At 46.5% G+C, this 23,471-nt stretch overlaps 1 protein-coding gene across 2 annotated transcripts in view; it reads right to left on the bottom strand.

Moving 5' to 3' along the window:
• Positions 1 to 23,471, bottom strand: part of LOC129861188 (cadherin-4-like) — a 532,557-nt gene that overhangs the window by 108,412 nt on the left and 400,674 nt on the right. For both annotated transcript variants that reach the window (XM_055932380.1, XM_055932379.1), the window contains one exon: positions 13,560 to 13,780. In XM_055932380.1, the coding sequence (XP_055788355.1) occupies positions 13,560 to 13,780 (221 nt within the window). The remainder of the gene's footprint in view (positions 1 to 13,559; positions 13,781 to 23,471) is intronic.

The following is a 23,471-nucleotide window of genomic DNA, read 5'->3' as shown; positions in this document are numbered from 1 at the left end:
CAATTTTCCACTTCTCTTTGGCAGCTGGAAATGAACAGATGGGAATGAGTAGTAGCATTAAGGGTAGAATATTTAACCAAAGTAATCGTGAGCGCTTTAAGATGTTGATTGATGATATTTCATGGGATTTTTTTTATAATCAGGCCGATGTGGAGTCTGCTTACCAGACTTTTCTCACATCTTTCAATTGTGTATTTCACCACTGCTTTCCCGAAGTAAGAGAGCAGCAAATGGGTTCTGGAAACCTTGCTTTACAACCGGTCTCAAAAAATAATGTTTCTCAAAAAGTATAAGAACAAATTTACTCACCTACTTAGGATATCCCCCAAAATATATTTTACTAACAAATTCCAAGAATCCTTAAATAATAACTTAACTTGGAAAATCATTAATCAATTGTTGAATAAGAAAAAGTAATCTACAACTATACCATCTCAATGCATTGTTGGAAATAAGACCTATAGTGATCCTGATGGCATTTCATGTGAATTTAATAACGTGTTTGTGAATGTGGGTTGTTCTCTGTCAAAGAAAAGAGAAAACTGATGAAATACCTTGGATTGATGGAAATCCCGTCCCTTCTCTGCTTCAGTTTGATCCTCCTGATGTCATGGATGTGATGGAGGTAAATGGTAACTTAAATATATCAGCAGCACGTCATGATGAGATTGGTACTTCTTTGGTGAATTCAGTGTCTTCCTCGATTACTGAGCCTCTAACATATATATTCACCAAATCAATGCAAACTGGTATTGTTCCTAAAGATTTGAAAATTGCCAAGTTATCCCCTTCTATAAATCTGGTTATCCCAGATCTTTTACAAATTATCGCACACTATCTGTACTCTCATGTTTTTCTGAAATCCTAGAAAAATTGATATATAAGAGAATGTTGAAACGTTTAAATCAACACTGTATTCTGTATTCTATATGAGCAACAATGTGGTTTTCGTAAAAACTACTCCACGGATGTGGCTCTTTTGTAACTTGTGGATAAAATCTTTACAGCCAAGAACAACAATGAATATGTTCTTGGCATCTTTTTAGATTTATCCAAAGCGTTTGACATGGTTGATCATGAAATATGACACTCTAAATTGCATTATTACGGTTTTCAGGATTATGCATATAATTGGCTATATAGTTATGTTCATGAACAATTTGTTTATGCAAACGGCTGTGCATCTACCAGGGCCAAGATATCTTGTGGCATCCCACAGGGTTCGATAATTGGACCTTTGTTATTCCTAATCTATATCAATGACCTTGCTGCTGTGTCTTCTACCGTACTTCACGTTCTCTTTGCTGATGACACCAATTTGATTTTATCACACAAGAATTTTGATTCACTAATTAATGAAGCCAACTCAGGCATGGCAGAATTTTGTGAATTGTTCCAGATAAACAAACATCTTTAAATGTTATAAATCCAACTTTACTGTATTCACTAGTAAGAATAAGGAATAGTGTACAATTCCATTTATTCAATTTGTCTGCAGCAAAGTGATGGAATCTATTGGTATCATCAGAAAGATTAGTGGTTTGGTTCATCAGGCTTGCTTCCTAACTCTATACTATAGCTTAATTTACCCATATACCATTTACTGTAATAGTGTCTGGGCCAGTACATATGCCTCCTAACTACACAAATTACTCATCATACAAAATACATTTGCAAGACTAGCCACCTCCTCTAATTACCTGGCTCCATCTGCACCTTTGTTTAAGAAACTCACTATCAAGACAATGAGGTGAGATAGCATATATGAGGTACGAAAAACTGTTGTTCACCCTCCCTCCCATGGAGTTAGGAGGAGCGACAGACACAAGTCATTCCAGCCCACACACACACACACACTGACTTAGTATCTCTCTCTCAGATTCCAACTGCTGATTCATGTTTGGACATATAAATACTGTAAATCTACCAAAGAAATGTTAATTGCTCACTTGAATATATGCAGTTTAAGGAACAAAATTCATAAGATATGCTGTCTAGTGCAGTCAAACAATATTCATGTATTGGCAAAATCTCACTTGGACTCTTCTTTTGAGGAGGCTGAGATCTCTATACATGGATATAATTTGTTCAGGATTGACAGAAATAGATATGGTGGTGGAGAATATTCCAGCAATACAATGTAAGGATTTAATGAGGCAGCAGGTAACCTAGTGGTTAGAGAGTTGGATTAGTAACAGAAAGGTTAAAAGATTGAATCCATGAGCTGACAAGGTAAAACTATGTCGTTCTGCCCCTGAACAAGGCAGTTAACCCACTGTTCCTAGGCCATCATTGATAAAAAGGATTTGCTCTTAACTGACTTGCCTAGTTAAATAAAGGTCAAAAATACATTTTGAATGGATTAGAGGTGCTATAGGTGCATTTACACATTTGACACCTAAACTAGTTGGTTGCTGCTATAGGCCACCGAGTGCTGATGTGAAATACAGAATACAGTCGGATGTTTACATACACTTTAGCCAAATACATTTAAACTCAGTTTTTCACAATTCCTGACAGTAAAAATTCCCTGTCTCAGGTCAGTTAGGATCACCACTTTCTTTTAATAATGTGACATGTCAGAATAATAGTAGAGAGAATGACTTATTTCAGCTTTTATTTCTTTCATCACATTCCCAGTGGGTCAGAAGTTTACATACACTCAATCAGTATTTGGTAGCATTGCCTTTTAATTCTTTACCTTGGGTCAAACATTTCGGGTAACCTTCCACAAGCTTCCCACAAGAAGTTGGGTGAATTTTGGCCAATTCCTCCTGACAGAGCTGGTGTAACTGAGTCAGGTTTGTAGATCTCCTTGCTCGCATACGCTTTTTCAGTTCTGCCCACAAATGTTCTATAATATTGAGGTCAGGGCTTTGTGATGGCCACTCCAATAACTTGACTTTGTTGTCCTTAAGCCATTTTGCCACAACTTTGGAAGTATGCTTGGGGTCATTGTCCATTTGGAAGACCCATTTGCGACCAAGCTTTAACTTCCTGACTGATGTCTTGAGATGTTGCTTCAATATATCCACATAATTTTCCTACCTCATGATGCCATCTATTTTGTGAAGTGCACCAGTCCCTCCTGCAGCAAAGCACCCCCACAGCATGATGCTTCCACCCCCGTGCTTCACGGTAGGGACAGTGTTCTTTGGCTTGCAAGCCTCCCCCTTTTTCTTCCAAACATAACGATGGTCGATATGGCCAAACAGTTCTATTTTTGTTTCATCAGACCAGAGGGCATTTCTCCAAAAAGTACGATCTTTGTCCCCATGTGCAGTTGCAAACCGTAGTCTGGCTTTTTTATGGTGGTTTTGGAGCAATGGCTTCTTCCTTGCTGAGCGGCCTTTCAGATTATGTCAATATAGGACTCGTTTTACTGTGGATATACAGTGGGGAGAACAAGTATTTTATACACTGCCGATTTTGCAGGTTGTCCTACTTACAAAGCATGTAGATGTCTGTAAAAATCCAGAAAATCTCATTGTATGATTTTTAACCAATTATTTTGCATTTTATTGCATGACATAAGTATTTGATCACCTACCAACCAGTAAGAATTCCGTCTCACAGACCTGTTAGTTTTTATTTAAGAAGCCCTCCTGTTCTCCACTCATTACCTGTATTAACTGCACCTGTTTGAACTCGTTACCTGTATAAAAGACACCTGTCCACACACTCAATCAAATAGACTTCAACCTTTCCACAATGGCCAAGACCAGCGAGCTGTGTAAGGACATCAGGGATAAAATTGTAGACCTGCACAAGACTGGGGCAGCTTGGTGAGAAGGCAACAACTGTTGGCGCAATTATTAGAAAATGGAAGAAGTTCAAGATGACGGTCAATCACCTTCGGTCTGGGGCTCCATGCACGATCTCACCTCGTGGGGCCTCAATGATCATGAGGAAGGTGAGGGATCAGCCCAGAACTACACAGCAGGACCTGGCCAATGACCTGAAGAGAGCTGGGACCACAGTCTCAAAGAAAACCATTAGTAACACACTACGCCGTCATGGATTAAAATCCTGCAGCGCATGCAAGGTCCCCCTGCTCAAGCCAGCGCATGTCGAGGCCCGTCTGAAGTTTGCCAATGATCATCTGGATGATCCAGAGGAGGAATGGGAGAAGGTCATGTGGTCTGATGAGACAAAAATAGAGCTTTTTGGTCTGAACTCCACTCGCAGTGTTTGGAGGAAGAAGAAGGATGTGTACAACCCCAAGAACACCATCTCAACCGTGAAGCATGGAGATGGAAACATCATTCTTTGGGGATGCTTTTCTGCAAGGGGACAGGACGACTGCACCGTATTGAGGGGAGGATGGATGGGGCCATGTATCGCGAGATCTTGGCCAACAACCTCCTTCCCTCAGTAAGAGCATTGAAGATGGGTCGTGGCTGGGTCTTCCAGCATGACAACGACCCGAAACACACAGCCAGGGCAACTAAGGAGTGGCTCCGTAAGAAGCATCTCAAGGTCATCTCAAGGTCCTGGAGTGGCCTAGCCAGTCTCTAGACCTAAACCCAATAGAATATCTTTGGAGGGAGCTGAAAGTCCTTATTGCCCAGCGACAGCCCCGAAACCTGAAGGATCTGGAGAAGGTCTGTATGGAGGAGTGGGCCAAAATCCCTGCTGCAGTGTGTGCAAACCTGGTCAAGAACTACAGGAAACGTATGATCTCTGTAATTGCAAACAAAGGTTTCTGTACCAAATATTAAGTTCTGCTTTCTGATGTATCAAATACTTATGTCATGCAATAAAATGCAAATTAATTACTTAAAAATCATACAATGTGATTTTCTGGATTTTTGTTTTAGTTTCCGTCTCTCACAGTTGAAGTGTACCTATGATAAAAAATTACAGACCTTTACATGCTTTGTAAGTAGGAAAACCTGCAAAATCGGCAGTGTGTCAAATATTTGTTCTCCCCACTGTAGATACTTTTGTACCTGTTTCCTCCAGCATCTTCACAAGGTCCTTTGCTGTTGTTCTGGGATTGATTTGCACTTTTCGTACCAAAGTGCCTTCATCTCTAAGAGACAGAACGCGTCTCCTTCCTGAGCGGTATGACCGTTTGTACAGATGACCGTGGTACCTTCAGGCGTTTGAATATTGCTCCTAAGGATGAACCAGACTTGTGGAGGTATACAATTTTTATTCTGAGGTCTTGGCTGATTTGATTTTCCCATGATGTCAAGCAAAGAGGCACTGAGTTTGAAGTTAGGCTTTGAAATACATCCACAGGTACACCTCCAATTGACTAAAATTATGTCATTTATCCTGTCAGAAGCTTCTAAAGCCATGACATCATATTCTGGAATTTTCCAAGCTGTTTAAAGGCACAGTCAACTTAGTGTATGTAAACTTCTGACCCACTGGAATTGTGATACAGTGAATTATAAGTGAAATAATCTGTCTTTATACAATTATTGGAACAATTACTTGTGTCATGCACAAAGTAGATGTTCTAACCGACTTGCCAAAACTATAGTTTGTTAACAAGAAATTTGTGGAGTGGTTGAAAAACTAGTTTTAATGACTCCAACCTAAGTGTATGTAAACTTCTGACTTTAAATGTATGTAAATAAGATATTTCTTATTTTTTTCTTTTTTTATACATTTGAACATTTAAAAAAATCGATTTTCACTTTGTCATCATGGGGTATTGTGTCTAGATTGATGAGGAACATTTTTTATTTAATCAATTTTAGAACAAGGCTGCAACATAAAAAAATGTGGAAAGAGGGAAGGGGTCTGAATACTTTATGAATGCACTGTATACACTCTTTTAAAAAAGGGTTCCAAAAGGGTTCTAAATGGGTTCCTCAGCTGTCTCTATAGGATAACCATTTTTGGCTCCAGGCAGAACCCCGTTCTAGGTAAAACCCTTTTGGCTTCAATGTAGATTCTTCTGTGTAAACACATACACACACTGGACAGACATGCAAAAATGCAAACAAAAACACACTATACACAACAACCATTATTTCAGTCTTAACAATGTATCACACATGTCCCTTGACCCAGGAACACACATCCCTGACACCTAACAGATTCTTCCCTGAGGAGACTAAATCCCACACGTCATTGAACATCTCGTGTCTGTGTTCCCCTGGCTCTATTTTAACAAACCTAACACAATGATCAATCCAAATGCTGGTGTCAGAAATATTTTTGCTATTTTTACAACCACAATTATTGGCATCGTTGCTGGAGTTGGCGCGAAAGGGCTGGGTTTTGATGCATAAACAACTTGTGGGTGTGTCGAGGATTGGCTGCTTGCTGGCCAACGTGCTCCATGGCTAAATATGCGGTTGCTTCAAGTTTGTCACGACTTCAACCGAGGCAGGCTCTCCTTCTCGTTCGGGTGGCGCTCAGCGGTCGTCGTCACCGGCCTACTAGCTGCCACTGACTCTTTTTCCTCCCCCTCCTTATGTGTTTATTTGTATCACCTGTGTTTAGTTAATTGTTAATTAGTGTGGTTTTATTAGTCAGCCAGCCCGTACGCTTCTTTGTGCGGGATTGTTTCATTGTAGCTTTTGGGATTTCGGGAGTGTTTATGATTATTGTGGACTGGGTTTGTTTCGTGTGTCATTGGACCGTTGTGTATGACACCCAGTACGTCCGTGTTGGACATTTCGTTTGTTAGTTGGGTATTAAAGACTCAACCTATTGAAGCTCTGCTGTTCCTGCGTCTGACTTCGCACCTCCCGACACTCAGATCGTTACAGAATCCCGCACCACTAAATGGAGTCAGCAGGAGCAGCAGCCAACCCTCTCCCATCGATGGAGGAACGGGTTCTCCACCACACCACCGTCCTCCATCGGATCGGATCAGCCATGGACCAGATGATGGAGAGAATGGAGCGATGGGAGAGGAGTGGGCTTCTCTCTCCACCTTCGGCTCCCCTTCCTCAGGACTCTCCATCCCCCGGCTCCAGCGCGCTCCGTCTTACGCTCCCGAGGGATTATGATGGAGCGGCGGCAGGGTGCCAGGGGTTCCTACTCCAGCTGGAGCTATACCTGGCCACTGTTCGCCCCACTCCCTCGGGAGCGGAGAGGGTGAGTGTCCTCGTCTCCTGCCTAACGGGTCGTGCTCTGGAGTGGGCCAACGCAGTCTGGAATGGCCCGGACTCAGCGAGGGAGCACTACCCGGAGTTTACCCGTCGTTTTCGTGCCGTGTTTGACCACCCCCCAGAAGGCCGAGCGGCGGGTGAGAGACTATTCCATCTCAGGCAGGAGAAGAGGAGCGCACAGGATTCCGCGCTGGAGTTCCGGACCTTGGCCGCGGGATCAGGGTGGAACGACAGGGCCCTTATTGACCACTACCGGTGTAGTCTCCGGGAGGACGTCCGCAGGGAGCTAGCGTGTCGGGACATCGCTCTGTCTTTGGATGAGCTTATCGACATTTCCATCCGACTGGACAATCTGCTGGCTGCCCGCGGGCGTTCGGAGAGGGTCCTGTGCGTTCCACCACCCAGCGCCCCGGCTCCCATCCCGATGGACTTGGGAGGGGCCGCGCCTAGGGGTATCGGAGGAGGCCTCCCCTGCACCAGCTGTGGTCGGAGGGGACACACGGCCGATCGGTGCTGGGGGGGTCTGTCTGGGAGTCGAGATGTCAGGCGGAACGCTTCTCGATCACCCCAGGTGAGTCAGCACCAAACTCACTCAGAATCCCCTGTCGGTCACATGTTTGTCTCAATTTTTTTCCTTGATTTTTTCCCCTCTTCCCAGCATAGGGCACTAGTCGATTCAGGTGCAGCTGGGAACTTTATGGATCGCGGACTCGCCCGAGAGTTGGGCGTTCCGCTTGTGCCGATAGATTCTCCCTTTCCCGTGCACTCCCTAGATAGCCGGCCATTAGGGTCAGGGGTGGTCAGGGAGGCCACAGTTCCCCTGGACATGGTGACGCAGGAGAATCATAGGGAACGTATCAGTCTCTTTATTATTGATTCGCCTGCGTTTCCAGTGGTGCTGGGTATTCCCTGGTTGGCCCGGCACAATCCCAGTATTTCGTGGAGACAGGGGGTTCTCCAGGGGTGGTCAGAGGAGTGTTCTGGAAGGTGTCTGGGAGTTTCCATTGGTGCCACGTCGGTGGAGAGTCCAAACCAGGGTTCCACGGTGCGCATTCCCCCCGAGTATGCCGATTTGGCAATCGCTTTCTGTAAAAAGAAAGCGACGAAATTACCACCACATCGACCGGGTAGGGATTGTGCGATAGATCTCCAGGTTAACGCTGCGCTTCCCAAGAGTCACGTGTACCCTTTGTCCCAAGAGGAGACGTTGGCTATGGAGACATATGTCGCGGAGTCTCTGGGACAGGGGTACATTCGGCCCTCCATCTCACCCGTCTCCTCGAGTTTCTTTTTTGTAAAGAAGAAGGAGGGAGGTTTGCGTCCGTGTATTGATTATAGAGGTCTAAATGCCATCACAGTTGGGTTTAGTTACCCACTACCTCTCATCGCTTCGGCGGTGGAATCATTTCACGGAGCGCAGTTCTTTACAAAACTGGACCTCAGGAGCGCGTACAGTCTGGTGCGTATTCGGAAAGGAGACGAGTGGAAAACCGCATTTAGTACCACATCGGGCCACTATGAGTACTGCGTCATGCCGTATGGGTTAAAGAATGCTCCAGCTGTTTTCCAATCCTTTGTAGTCGACATTCTCAGGGACCTGCACGTGCAGGGGGTAGTTGTGTATATCGATGACATTCTGATCTACTCAACTACTCAAGCCGCGCATGTATCTCTGGTGCGCAAAGTGCTTGGCAGACTACTGGAGCATGACCTATACGTCAAGGCTGAGAAGTGTGTGTTCTCCAAACAAGCCGTCTCCTTCCTGGGTTATCGCATTTCCACCTCGGGGGTGGTGGTGGAGAGTGACCGCATAAAGGCCGTGCGTAATTGGCCGACTCCAACCACGGTGAAAGAGGTGCAGCGGTTTTTGGGTTTTGCCAACTACTACCGGAGATTTATCCGGGGTTTTGGTCAGGTAGCGGCTCCCATTACCTCACTGCTAATGGGGGGCCCGGTGCGGTTGCGGTGGTCAGCAGCGGCGGACGGAGCTTTCAACAGGTTGAAGGCTCTGTTTACGGATGCTCCCGTGTTGGCGCATCCGGATCCCTCTTTAGCATTCATAGTGGAGGTGGACGCGTCAGAGGCTGGGGTGGGTGCCGTGCTATCACAGCGCTCGGGTACGCCACCAAAACTCCGCCCCTGCGCTTTCTTCTCTAGTAAGCTCAGTGCAGCGGAGCGTAACTATGATGTGGGGAATCGGGAGTTGTTAGCGGTGGTCAGGGCTCTGAAGGTGTGGAGACACTGGCTTGAGGGGGCTAAGCACCCTTTTCTCATCTGGACCGACCACCAGAATCTGGAGTATATTCGGGCAGCTCGGAGATTGAACCCGCGTCAGGCAAGGTGGTCCATGTTTTTCACCCGGTTTAGGTTCACGTTGTCCTACAGACCCGGTTCCCAAAACGTAAAGGCTGACGCACTGTCTCGCCTTTACGACACGGAGGATAGGACCACCGAGCCCACTCCCATCATCCCCGCCTCGAGGTTGATAGCGCCGGTGGTATGGGAGGTGGACTCGGACATCGAGCGGGCGTTACGGGCGGAACCCGCGCCTCCTCAGTGCCCGGCGGGCCGTAAGTACGTACCGCTTGGTGTTCGGGACCGACTGATTCGGTGGGCTCATGTCCTACCCTCCTCGGGTCACCCTGGGGTGACGAGGACAGTGGGGAGCCTTCGGGAAGGTATTGGTGGCCCACCTTAGCTCGTGACGTTAGGGTTTATGTCTCCTCCTGTTCGGTATGCGCTCAGAGTAAGGCTCCTAGGCACCTTCCTAGAGGGAAGTTGCAACCCCTCCCCGTTCCACAACGGCCATGGTCTCATCTGTCCGTGGACTTCCTGACCGATCTTCCCCCTTCTCAGGGAAACACTACGGTTCTGGTAATTGTGGATCGGTTTTCTAAGTCCTGCCGTCTCCTCCCGTTGCCCGGTATCCCTACTGCCCTACAGACTGCGGAGGCCTTATTCACTCACGTCTTCCGGCACTACGGGGTGCCGGAGGACATCGTTTCTGATCGGGGCCCCCAGTTCACGTCCCGAGTATGGAGGGCGTTCATGGAGCGTCTGGGGGTCACGGTCAGCTTGACTTCCGGTTTTCACCCCGAGAGTAATGGGCAGGTGGAGAGAGTGAACCAGGAGGTGGGTAGGTTTCTGCGGTCCTATTGCCAGGACCGGCCAGGGGAGTGGGCGAGATACATTCCCTGGGCCGAGATGGCCCAGAACTCACTACGCCACTCCTCTACTAATGTGTCCCCCTTTCAGTGTGTGTTGGGGTACCAGCCGGTCCTGGCACCATGGCATCCGAGCCAGACCGAGGCTCCTGCGGTGGAGGAGTGGGTACAGCGCTCCAAAGAGACCTGGAGGGCCGTCCAGGAGTCCCTTCAACAAGCCACTAGGAGGCAGAAGAGGAGCGCTGACCGCCACCGCAGTGAGGCTCCCGTGTTTGTACCGGGGGAAAGGGTTGGCTCTCGATCCGAAACCTACCCCTCCACTTGCCCTGCCGAAAGCTGAGGCCGCAGTGTGTAGGGCCCTTCAAAGTCCCGAGGAGAATAAACGAGGTGTGTTATCGATTAAAACTCCCTTCCTATTATCGTATTAACCCCTCGTTTCATGTGTCTCTCCTCAGGCCGGTGGTAGCTGGTCCCCTGCAGGACGGTGAGGTGCTGGAGGTCCCTCCCCCCCCTCGATGACATCGAGGGGTCCACGGCGTACACAATACGGGCCATTCTGGACTCGAGACGCCGGGTGAGGGGCCTGCAGTACCTCGTGGACTGGGAGGGGTACGGTCCGGAGGAGAGGTGCTGGGTACCGGTGGAGGACATTTTAGATCCATCTATGTTAAGGGATTTCCATCGCCTCCATCCGGATCGCCCCGCGCCTCGTCCTCCGGGTCGACCTCGAGGCCGGTGTCGGCGCGCTGCGGGAGCCGCGCGTCAGAGGGGGGGTACTGTCACGACTTCAACCGAGGCAGGCTCTCCTTCTCGTTCGGGTGGCGCTCGGCGGTCGTCGTCACCGGCCTACTAGCTGCCACTGACTCTTTTTCCTCCCCCTCCTTATGTGTTTATTTGTATCACCTGTGTTTCGTTAATTGTTAATTAGTGTGGTTTTATTAGTCAGCCAGCCCGTACGCTTCTTTGTGCGGGATTGTTTCATTGTAGCTTTTGGGATTTCGGGAGTGTTTATGATTATTGTGGACTGGGTTTGTTTCGCGTGTCATTGGACCGTTGTGTATGACACCCAGTACGTCCGTGTTGGACATTTCGTTTGTTAGTTGGGTATTAAAGCCTCAACCTATTGAAGCTCTGCTGTTCCTGCATCTGACTTCTCACCTCCCGACACTCAGATCGTTACAAAGTTGTGTACACTACCGGTCAGAAGTTTGAGAACACCTAATGGTTTCTTTATTTTTACTATTTTCTACATTGTAGAATAATAGTGAATACATCAAAACTATGAAATAACACACATGGAATCATGTAGTAACCTAAAAAGTGTTAAACAAATCAAAATATCTGTTATATTTGAGATTCTTCAAATAGCCACCCTTTGCCTTGATGACAGCTTTGCACACGCATGGCATTCTCGCAACCAGCTTCACCTGGAATGCTTTTCCAACAGTCTTGAAGGAGTTCCCACATATGCTGAACACTTGTTGGCTGCTTTTCCTTCACTCTGCGATCCAACTCATCCCAAACCATCTCAATTGGTTTGAGGTTGGGTGATTGTAGAGGCCAGGTCATCTGATGCAGCACTCCAACACTCTCCTTCTTGGTCAAATAGCCCTTACACAGCCTGGAGGTGTTTTGGGTCATTGTCCTGTTGAAAAACAACTGATAGTCCCACTAAGCGCAAACCAGATGGGATGGTGTATCGCTGCTGAATGCTGTGGTAGCAATGCAAGTGTGCCTTGAATTCTAAATAAATCATTGACAGTGTCACCAGCAAAGCACCATCACACCTCCTCCTCCATGCATCACGATGGGAACAATAGATGCAGAGATCATTCGTTCACAAAGACACGGCGGTTGGAACCAAAAATCGCAAATTTGGACTCCACCAGTCTAATGTCCATTTCTCGTGTTTCTTGGCCCAAGCAAGTCTCTTCTTATTATTGGTGTCCCTTAGTAGTGGTTTCTTTGCAGCAATTCGACCATAAAGGTGTCACGTTCTTTCAAAATCGAACCCAGAAGCAGACCAGGACAAGGAGCGTAGGAAGAAGGTGAGTATTTATTTACACGTAAATGTGAAAGGGTAGATATATCCAGATGGCGTAGCGGGCAGCGGTGGTGAATTGATGGGAGGAAATAGGTGAATCCAATGGAGTAGCGGAATCCTCCGTCAACCAGGCGGGAATGGGGTGAATGATCCGGGTGAGTAACTGAAGGCAAAACAAACGGAGGTAAGTTCAAGGCAAGCAATACGTAAACAAAAACAACAAAACAAATACTATCCAACTTGAGTCTGATACTATGGCACAACATACTGTTCATGGCTAACGATCCGGCAGGGAATGGAAGTCAGGTCAGAGCTTTTGAAGGGGAGAGGTGATGATCAGGACAGGTGTGCAGATTACTGATGGAACACAGGTGCGGGTGAACATCAATCTCCCAACAAGCTAATTCGCCCGGCAACCAGACAGGGTGCGTTCCAGGACACCGGAAACACACTCCAGGACAGACACACAGGCAAACCCAGACTCAGGAAGCGGGATTCGAGCGGGATTCGTGACAGAAGGCCTTATTCACACAGTCTCCTCTGAACAGTTTATGTTGAGATGTGTCTGTTACTTGGACTCTGTGAAGCATTTATTTGTGCTGTAATTTCTGAGGCTGGTAACCTTTGATTATCTTCATCAGATGACACTCATAGGACTTCATGTTACACAATACATGCATGTTTTGTTTGATAAAGTTCATATTTTTATAGAAAATCTGAGTTTACATTGGCGCGTTACATTCACGAGTTCCAAAAACATCAAGTGATTTTGCATAGCCACATCGTTTCAACAGAAATACTCATCATAAATGTAAATGATAATACAATTTATACACATGGAATTATAGATATACCTCTCCTTAATGCAACCGCTGTGTCAGATTTCAAAAAAACTTTACGGAAAAAGCAACCCATGTAATAATCTGAGACAGCGCTCAGAAATATAATAAAATTAGCCGCCATTTTGGAGTCAACAGAAACCAGAAAATACATGATAAATGTTTCCTTACCTTTGATGACCTTCATCAGAATGCAGTCCTAGGAATCCCAGGTCCACAATAAATGCTTGATTTGTTCGATAATGTCCGTTTTTATGTCCAATTAGCTACTTTGGTTAGCGCGTTTGGTAAACAATTCCAAAGTCACAAAGAGCGTCCACTAGTATAAAATAGTTTTAAAAAATAGTCAAAATAAAGAAAAACATTTGAATGAGTAGGCGTGTGGAAACTTTTGACCGGCACTGTATATCTATGAACAGAGTGATTCTCATACCTGATTGCCTGGCGATGAGGGAGTGGGTTGCCCCATCAGGGCCAGTTTGACCGTGGTCTCCCACACGTGTGGACCGCTGGCAGTGACCGTGAACTGGACCGGTGCGGTCAGGCTGGTCACCTCTCTCTGGGCGTAGATGGACCCGTCAGCGCCAATGCTGAACCTGGGGTCACTGCTCTGAAAGACCACCCCCTCATTCGCCATACAGTCATCAAAACTCACTAGAGAGAGAGAGAGAGAGAGAGAGAGAGAGAGAGAGAGAGAGAGAGAGAGAGAGAGAGAGAGAGAGAGAGAGAGAGAGAGAGAGAGAGAGAGAGAGAGAGAGAGAGAGACGTAATTAATGCATAGCTTTGACTGGAACATATTCTTAATACTACTAATACATGGTCCGCATTATCATATGTGAATGATTATTCATTCATGGTCGTGGATACCATCCATGCTTATTCAATAAAAGGTTATGAATACAGCAGTGTGATATTTTGCACTGAGCTGTTTGATGTTGTCTCCCCTCCCCTCCATACATCCTCATCTCTCCCCCCTGCCTGCCTGTCTTTTTGTGGATTTAACCCAGACATTACGTTTGGAGAAATAGCAATGATAATGTCACAACTTTACTAAAGGAACAGGGTAGAAATAGAGGAGAGAATGAGTTGTGGTTCACGTTAACATCTCAACCTCTCTGTTGGAGAGTGAAGAATAGGCTTATATACTATACCACAAACACAGTGGTGCCTTATTGATATTATAAACTGGTTACCAATGTAATTAGAGCAGTAATATACTGTACCGCAAACACAGTGGTGCCTTATTGATATTATAAACTGGTTACCAATGTAATTAGAGCAGTAATATACTGTACCGCAAACACAGTGGTGCCTTATTGATATTATAAACTGGTTACCAATGTAATTAGAGCAGTAAAAATACATGTTTTGTCACACCCGTGGTATACGGTCTGATATACCATTCAGGGCTCGAACCACCCAGTTCATAATATATATCAAATACATATTAAGCCTACTACACAAATTATAGCGTACTACACAATATATTATAACCTACTATACAAAATATTATAACCTACAATACACTATATTATTGCCTACTATACAATATATTCTAACCTACTATACAATATATTATAGCCTACTATACAATACTTATAGTGCTTCTACACCTGCATTGCTTGCTGTTTGGGGTTTTAGGCTGGGTTTCTGTACAGCACTTCGAGATATTAGCTGATGTACGAAGGGCTATATAAAAGAAAAGAAAGAAAAATAAACTTGATTTGATTATAGCATCACAGACATACTGTACATGTAAAGACCAAGATACAAATATGCCAATGGAATGGACATTGGTCTGTAAGGTCTTGTACGCTGGCCATGGAAACAGGGCAAATAAACCCTCACACTTATTCTATTCATAACAAATACAATACAGTGTTCAGAGAATGGGATACGAAATGACCCGTATCAAAACTGTTTAGATTTATGTTAATGATACGTATTATCTATATTCAATACAGTCTTCTTGTAATTCCCTGAGAGAGAGAGAGAGAGAGAGAGAGAGAGAGAGAGAGAGAGAGAGAGAGAGAGAGAGAGAGAGAGTTTTACTAATTTCACAGTTTCACTAATTACACACAAAACAGCTTATTAGACAGAAGCAGAGATTGAATGAAACTCGAAACCCAACTATGAGTCTGAACCTCCACAGCTGACTGAACACACTATTGACTCCAACCACAGGCTAATATGCAGCAAATTAGCATGAAATTGAGAAAATGTCCTCATCCTTCACCTCCCTGAAAAACTAAACACTTGAGGGAGGAGGGAGGGAACGAGATTCCGTTACTCCACATAACACAATGTAGACATCAAATCAAAGAAGAAGAATGCCTCGTCATAAAGACAACATATTGTCTTGCAAATGAATTTGTTATTATCTTTATGGGTTCTATTATGGGTTCATTATTCTGTGTCCAAACACTTTCCCACCAGCTACAGACCCCTGGAAGAACCAGACTGTTGTTCTCTGTCTTCGGCCCACCACCAACACATCCACGCCTCCACACCCATCTCCAAGCCCAAGGACAAGGGCAGTCAACTTACACTGAGTGTACAAAACATCAGGAACATCTTCCTAATATTGAGTTGTACCACCTCCCCCCTTTCTCTTTTGCACTCAGAGCAGCCTCAATTCTTCGGGGCATGGACTCTACAAGGTATCTAAAGCGTTCCACAGGGATGCTGGCCCATGTTGACTCCTATGCTTCCCAAGGTTGTCAAGTTGGCTGGATGTCCTTTGGGTGGTGGACAATTCTTGATGAATTCTTGACACACAGGAAACTGTTGAGCATAAAAAACCCAGCAACATTGCAGTTCTTGACACAAAACGGTGCCTGGCACCAACTATAATAATATCCTGTTCAAAGGCACCCTCTGAATGGCACACATACACAATCCAAGTCTCAATTGTCTCAAGGCTTAAAAATCCTTCTTTAACCTGTCTCCTCCCGTTCATCTACACAGGTTGAAGTGGATTGTGACATCAATAAGGGATCATAGCTTTCACCTGGATTCATCTGATCAGTCTATAATGGAAAGAGTAGATTTTCTTAATGTTTTGTACACTCAGTGTCTCGTTCTGTCTCTCTACCTCCCTCCTTTCTCTCTCTGTTCTCTCTCGCTCTCCCTCCCTCCTTCCCAGGGATCACAGTGTCTAGACAGCACATTACACTGAGTGTACAAAACATCAGGAACATCTTCCTAATATTGAGTTGTACCACCTCCCCCCTTTCTCTTTTGCACTCAGATACCACCTCCCCCCTTTCTCTTTTGCACATTGAGAGAAACCTTGGGATGAAGGATGTAACTCACCAGTCTGTTCACTCACCAGATTTCCATCCCACAGCCACCTCCACCACTACAACAACTGAACCAGGGCTCCATGTGCAGTACAGTATAAACTATATTTTAGTACTAATGCTGTTCCCTCTCCCTCCTCTGGGCCCAGTGGTGGTGATGTATGTGTTATAACATCATTAACCCTCTCTCTGAAACTGAGCCCAGACAAAATATGACTCAGTGTTTGCCTGGCAACAGGTGTTGTCTAAGGACAGGCGCCCCAGTCTAGACTGTGGTGTTAGGAGAACTGAAGAGGGTATTTTAAATTACTAAGAGAGAAAGTAAAAAACAGCAGTAGCCCTGTGCTTTGTGATTCAACAGAGTCCCGAGTCCCATGTCTCTGTCCACCATAAAAATCAGTATATCTCAACACATTCAACACTCTCTCTCCCTGCCCTTACTCTTCCCCTTTCTCTCAGTTCTCTATCTCTTTCTTCTCTGTCTGTTTTCTATTCAGCATCTCTCCACTCTGGCAGAGAGTCGTTTTTGGACAAACAAACGCTACAGTTGGCAAACAACGCTGATACCGTTTGGAAAGCTGCCTGATTATATTAGTAAAGAGGAAGTTATATTCAAATTCAAAAATGTTTTATTGCAATGACAAGTGCCCATGTATCGATGCAACAGTCAAATATGTGCATATAAAGAGCAGCAGGTGGTCTCGCCCTCTTTTTCTCTCTCTTGTTTTCTCTCTCTCTCCATCTATTTCCTCTCTCTCTCTCTATCCCCCTTTCTCTCTCTCCATCTCTATCTCTCTCTAGGCACAGAGCCAGTGGTGCAGTAGTATTGCAGTTGTGTTTGGCAGCCTTATACAGAAGAACCACAGAGAAAGGGAGGGAGAGCTTAGCAATCTGATAGACTTGCATGTGTGTGTGTGTCTGAGTGTAGGGGGGTCATTCCAGCCCTTTGGTGGACTGCATGGGGACTTAACTCAGACGTGCTAATAGGCAGGTGTGTATAAAGCCTTCACCTGGTATACTAGCTCACCTTCACAGCCCTTATATCCACCCTAATACATTCCCTGTGTTCCAATGCCAGAAGCCTAAAAACCAAAGGAAAGAGGAAACTCTCTTTCCCTTCTTACCTACAATCTCCCTTCCGGCATTCTGGAGAGGCATGTGGAGGACCACCTCTGAACTGGCTGATTACACTTCGGTTGTACCTCTGTCATGAGCTTTGTTAGATTTGAGAGTTGTTTTTGCATTGGGTTTACACAGTGCATCTCTGTGTGTTCATAAAGTCACAACATGGCCAAAGGAGAGCTGTATGAGAAGCTGTCTGCTGGATGTGTCAAAACCAGCTGAACAAAACCACTGCTACCTGCCAATATCTCCCTCTTTTTTCTCTGTGTGGAGCCCTTCACCTTTCTCTCTCTCCATCCCCAACGGAGGCAACCTCATTTGTTCCTTTGTCTCTCTCTCTTCGTTGTATCTCTATGTGTGACAGAGGTAGAGTGCGTCTGTGTGTGTGTTTGTGCGTGTGTTTGCCAGATTGTCTGTCTGTCCCGTGGTGACAAAAGCTAAACAAAAATATTCTGAGACAACAACCAAAACAATCTACATGAGTGATAGGCCAAGTATCCAATTGGAATACCCAGAGGTACCTAGAGGCACATATTGTTGGAACAATCAGAAATAAAAGAACACTGCTAGCTCCAGTTCGATGTCAGCAGCCCCTCAGCCCCCGATACACAGCGCACCACACACACACCCCTCCCTCACACACAAACACACACTTATACAAAACTCCAAAGAGTGCCACTTCTTAACGGTTATGTCGGGTCGATAGCAGAATGAGAGAGATTATAAAAATCTGCCCACAACAGCGGCACTGAAGCCCAATGGTCCACTTCACTGCTGCACATAAACAAGCCCTCTAAAGCTGGACGGTGCTCTGCATTGATCGGACAAAAAAGACCCAACTCCCACAGTGCCAAAGCAGCTAGCGCTCAATCGCTAAAACCGCTAACCCAGAAGGCAGTCACTCAGAGCAGTCACGGCAATAAACTGCTATGGCTACAGCTACGCTACAAATGTTCCATCCCCAGGGTTGAATCTATTTTATTCCTCCTCCAACAATATTCCTTTGGAGAGAATAAAAGGAGAAGGTTGGGAAAGGTTTAAGGGGGTTGCTTCAGTGGACATGCAGGCATGTCAGAATAATGTGTGAAGGAACCGCTCTCTCTCTCTCTCTCTCTCTCTCTCTCTCTCTCTCTCTCTCTCTCTCTCTCTCTCTCTCTCTCTCTCTCTCTCTCTCTCTCTCTCTCTCTCTCTCTCTCTCTCTCTCTCTCTCTCTCTCTCTCTCTCTCTCTCTATCTATCTATCTCTCTCTCATTCAATTCAAGGGGCTTTATTGGCATAGGCAGTTCATAAGGAATAGAGACATTTCAAGTGTAATGTTATGACTATATACAGTATTGCAACGATGTGCAAATAGTGAAAGTACAAAAGGGAAAATAAATAAACATAAATATGGGTTGTATTTACAATGGTGTTTGTTCTTCGCTGGTTGCCCTTCACAAATCTTGCTGCTGCTATGGCACATTGTGGTATTTCACCCAGTAAATATGGGAGTTTATTAAAATTTGATTTGTTTTCAAATTCTTTGTGGGTCTGCGTAATCTGAGGGAAATTAGTGTCTCTAATATGCTCATACATTTGGCAGAAGGTCAGGAAGTGCAGCTCAGTTTCCACCTCATTTTGTGGGCAATGTACACATAGCCTGTCTTCTCTTGATAGCCAGGTCTGCCTACGGCGGCCTCTCTCAATAGCAAGGCCGTGCTCACTGAGACTGTACAAAGTTTTCTTTCATTTTGGGTCAGTCACAGTGGTCAGGTGTTCTGTCACTGTGTACTCTCTGTTTAGGTCCAAATAGCATTCTAGTTTGCTCTGTTTTTTTGATAATTCTTTCCAATGTGTAAAGTAATTATCTTTTTGTTTTCTCATGATTTGGTTGGGTATAATTGTGTTGCTGTCCTGGGGCTCTGTGGGATCTGTTGTGTTTGTGAAAAGAGCCCAAGGACCAGCTTGCTTGGTGGACTCTTCTCCAGGTTCATCTCTGTAGGTAATGGCTTAGTTATGGAAAGTTTGGGAATCACTTCCTTTTAGGAGGCTGCAGAATTTAACGTCTCTTTTCTGGATTTTGATAATAGCGGGTATCAGCCTAATTCTGCTCCGCATGCATTATATGGTGTTTTACGTTGTACAATGAGGATATTTTTGCAGAAATCTGCATGCAGTCTCAATTTGGTGTTTGCCCCTGTTTGTGCTCTATGGCAACGGTGTCCAGATGGAATTTGTATTCGTGGTCCTAGCAACTGGATCTTTTTTGGAACACCATTATTTTTGTTTTACAGGTCTGACAGAATCTGTGCAGAAGATCTAGGTGCTGCTGTAGGCCGTACTTGGTTGGGGACAGAAGCACCAGATCATCAGCAAACAGTAGACATTTGACTTGAGATTCTAGTAGAGTGAGGCCGGGTGCTGCAGACTTCTCTAGTGCCCTCGCCAATTTGTTGATTTACAGTGCATTCGGAACGTATTCAGACCCCTTGACTTTTTCCACATTTTGTTACATTACAGCCTTATTCTAAAATGTATTAAATTATTTTTTCTCATCAATCTACACACAATACCCCATAATGACAAAGTGATAACATGTGTTTAGAAATGTTTGCAAATGTATAAAAAAACAAAAACTAAAATACCTTATTTACATAGGTATTCAGACTCTTTGCTATGAGACTCGAAATTGTAATGTAACAAATGTAACAAAATTTGGAAAAAGTCAAGGGGTCTGAATACTTACCGAATGCACCGCATACTGTATGCTGAAGGGTGTGGGGTTCAAGCTGCATCCCTGTCTCATCCCACGGCCCTGTGGAAATAAATGTGTGTGTTTGCCAATTTTAACCTCACACTTGCTGTTTGTGTACGTGGATTTATAATATCGGATGTTTTTACCCCAACACCGCTTTCCATCAATTTGTGGGGGGGGGGGGGGGGGGGGGCACACGGGGAGATTGGAGGAGTCAGGTTGGAGACCTGAGCCAACCCCCCGTGCTTACCGGGTGGAGCGTCGTACTGGTCAGGCACCGTGTTATGCGGTGGAGCGCACGGTGTCTCCAGTGCATGTTCACAGCCCGGTACGTTACATCGCAGCTCCTCGCATCGGCCGGGCGAGAGTGGGCATCGAGCCAGGACGGATTGTGCCAGCCCTGCTCTCCAGGCCTCCAGTGCATCTCCTCGGCCCGGGTTATCCTGTGCCAGCTCTGCGCACTGTGTCTCCAGTGCGTCTGCACAGCCCAGTGCGTCCTGTGCCTGCGCCCCGCACGTGCAGGGCCAAAGTCACCATACAGCCAGGACGGGTTGTGCAGGCTCTTTGCTCGAGACCTCCAGTGCGCCTCCACGGCCCAGTGTATCCGGTGCCTCGGCCAAGGACAAGGCCTCCTGCATGTCTCCCCAGCCTGCTGAGTCCTGTGTCTGTGCTAAGCCCTAACCCTCCTGCATGTCTCCCCAGCCTGGTGAGTCCTGTGCCTTCTCCCAGAGCCAGGCCTCCTGTGTGTCTCTCCACTCCAGTGATGATCCATGGCAAGAAGCCTCCAGTGATGATCCATGGCACGAAGCCTCCAGTGATGATCCATGGCAAGAAGCCTCCAGTGATGATCCATGGCACAAAGCCTCCAGTGATGATCCATGGCACAAAGCCTCCAGTGAAAATCCATGGCACGAAGCCTCCAGTGAGGAGATATGGCACGAGGCCTCCAGCGACACCCTTCAGTCCGGAGCCTCCAGCGACGCCCTCTAGTCCGGAGCCTCCAGCGTCGCCCTCTAGTCCGGAGCCTCCAGCTACACCCTTCAGCCCGGAGCCTCTAGCGACGCCCTCTAGTCCGGAGCCTCCAGCGTGGCCCTCTAGTCCGGAGCCTCCAGCGATGCCCTCTAGTCCGGAGCCTCCAGCGACGCTCTCTAGTCCGGAGCAGCCAGAGTCTCCCTCCTGTTTAGAGCAGCCAGAGTCTCCCTCCTGTCCGGAGCAGCCAGAGTCTCCCTCCTGTCCGGAGCAGCCAGAGTCTCCCTCCTGTCCGGAGCAGCCAGAGTCTCCCTCCTTTCCGGAGCAGCCAGAGTCTCCCTCCTGTCCGGAGCAGCCAGAGTCTCCCTCCTGTCCGGAGCAGCCAGAGTCTCCCTCCTGTCCGGAGCAGCCAGAGTCTCCCTCCTGTCCGGGGCAGCCAGAGTCTCCCTCCTGTCCGGAGCAGCCAGAGTCTCCCTCCTGTCCGGAGCAGCCAGAGTCTCCCTCCTGTCCGGAGCTGCCAGAGTCTCCCTCCTGTCCGGAGCTGCCAGAGTCTCCCTCCTGTCCGGAGCTGCCAGAGTCTCCCTCCTGTCCGGAGCTGCCAGAGTCTCCCTCCTGTCCGGAGCTGCCAGAGTCTCCCTCCTGTCCGGAGCTGCCAGAGTCTCCCTCCTGTCCGGAGCTGCCAGAGTCTCCCTCCTGTCCGGAGCTGCCAGAGTCACCCTCCTGTCTGGGGCCTGCTGCTAGGGTCCCCAGTCCGGGGTTGGTGGCGAGGGTCCCCGCTCTAGAGGCGCCACCTAAGTGGGCCAAGCCAGAGGTGGAGCGGGGTCTACGTCCCGCACCAGAGCCGCCACCGCGGTGAAATGCCCACCCAGACCCTCCCCTATAGGTTCAGGTTTTGTGGCCGGAGTCCGCACCTTTGGGGGGGGGGGGGGGGGGGGGGGTACTGTCACGCCCTGACCTTAGTTGCTTTTTTATGTCTCTATTTTGGTTTGGTCAGGGCGTGAGTTGGGGTGGGCATTCTATGTTTTGTTCTATGTTTTGTATTTCTAGGTGTTTGGCCTGGTGTGGTTCTCAATCAGAGGCAGCTGTCATTCGTTGTCTCTGATTGAGAACCATACTTAGCTAGCCTCATTCCCACCTGTGCTTGGTGGGTAGTTGTTTTCTGTTTTGTGTATTGCACCTTGCAGAACTGTTCGTTTGTCGCTTTGTTGTTTTTGTTCAAGTGTTCGTATTTATTAAAAGTATTATGAATACTTACCACACCTTGGTCCTCTTCTCCTTCTCCCGACGACGTGCGTTACAGTTGTCTAGAAGGCATGTAATTAGTTGTTACCTAATTGTTTTTGGGAGGTTTCTACACTACTTTCCTTCCATCTATGGCATTTGTTAATATTATGCAGCTCTTTAGGCTTTGATGCCTCATGATTGAGTATTGCTCTGTTCAAGTAGACTGATATTTTGCTGTGATCTGATAGGGTTGTGAGTGGGCTGACTGAACGCTCTGGGAGACTCTTGGTTGAGGTCAGTGATAAAGTAATCTACAGTACTACTGCCAAGGGATGAGCTGTAGGTGTACCTACTCTAAGAGTCCCCTAAAAGCCTACCATTGACTATATACAGACCAGTATGCGACAGAGCTGCAGGAGTTTTTTTAACCTGTTTTTGTTGGTTGTTTTGTAATAGTTGTGTCTAGGGGGGCATATTTGGGAGGGAATTCTGTCACCTTGAGGTAGGTGTTTTTTGACCTACAGGTAGGTGTTGTGCTAAGAGTGTCAGGTTCTTGTCCAGTTCTGGAATTTAGGTCACCACAGACTAGTACATGTCCCTGGGCCTGGAAATGGTTGATCTCCCCCTCTAGGATGGAGAAGCTGTCATCATTAAAATATGGGGATTCTATTGGGGGGGGGGGTATAGATAGCACACATTAGGACATTTTTCTTTGTTGAGATAATTTCCTTATTAATTTCTAACCAGATGTAAAATGTTCCTGTTTTGACTAATTTAATAGAGGGGGTTAGGTCTGCTCTATACCAAATGGTGGATGGGACTACCAGCTCTCTGTAACCTAGAGGGCAACCAGTGGGTTCACCTCCTCTATACCATGTTACTTGCAGGATCACAAAGTCTGTATAAGTCCAGGTTCCTGCTCTTTAGGCCAAAGGCAGATGACCTCAGGCCTTGGATATTCCAGGATGAGATAGTGAAGACTATTAAGTGTGAG

The sequence above is a fragment of the Salvelinus fontinalis genome, chromosome 8, assembly GCF_029448725.1.
Source record: "Salvelinus fontinalis isolate EN_2023a chromosome 8, ASM2944872v1, whole genome shotgun sequence".
Classification (NCBI taxonomy): Eukaryota; Metazoa; Chordata; class Actinopteri; order Salmoniformes; family Salmonidae; genus Salvelinus; species Salvelinus fontinalis.
This window is presented reverse-complemented; position numbering and strand designations above follow the sequence as displayed.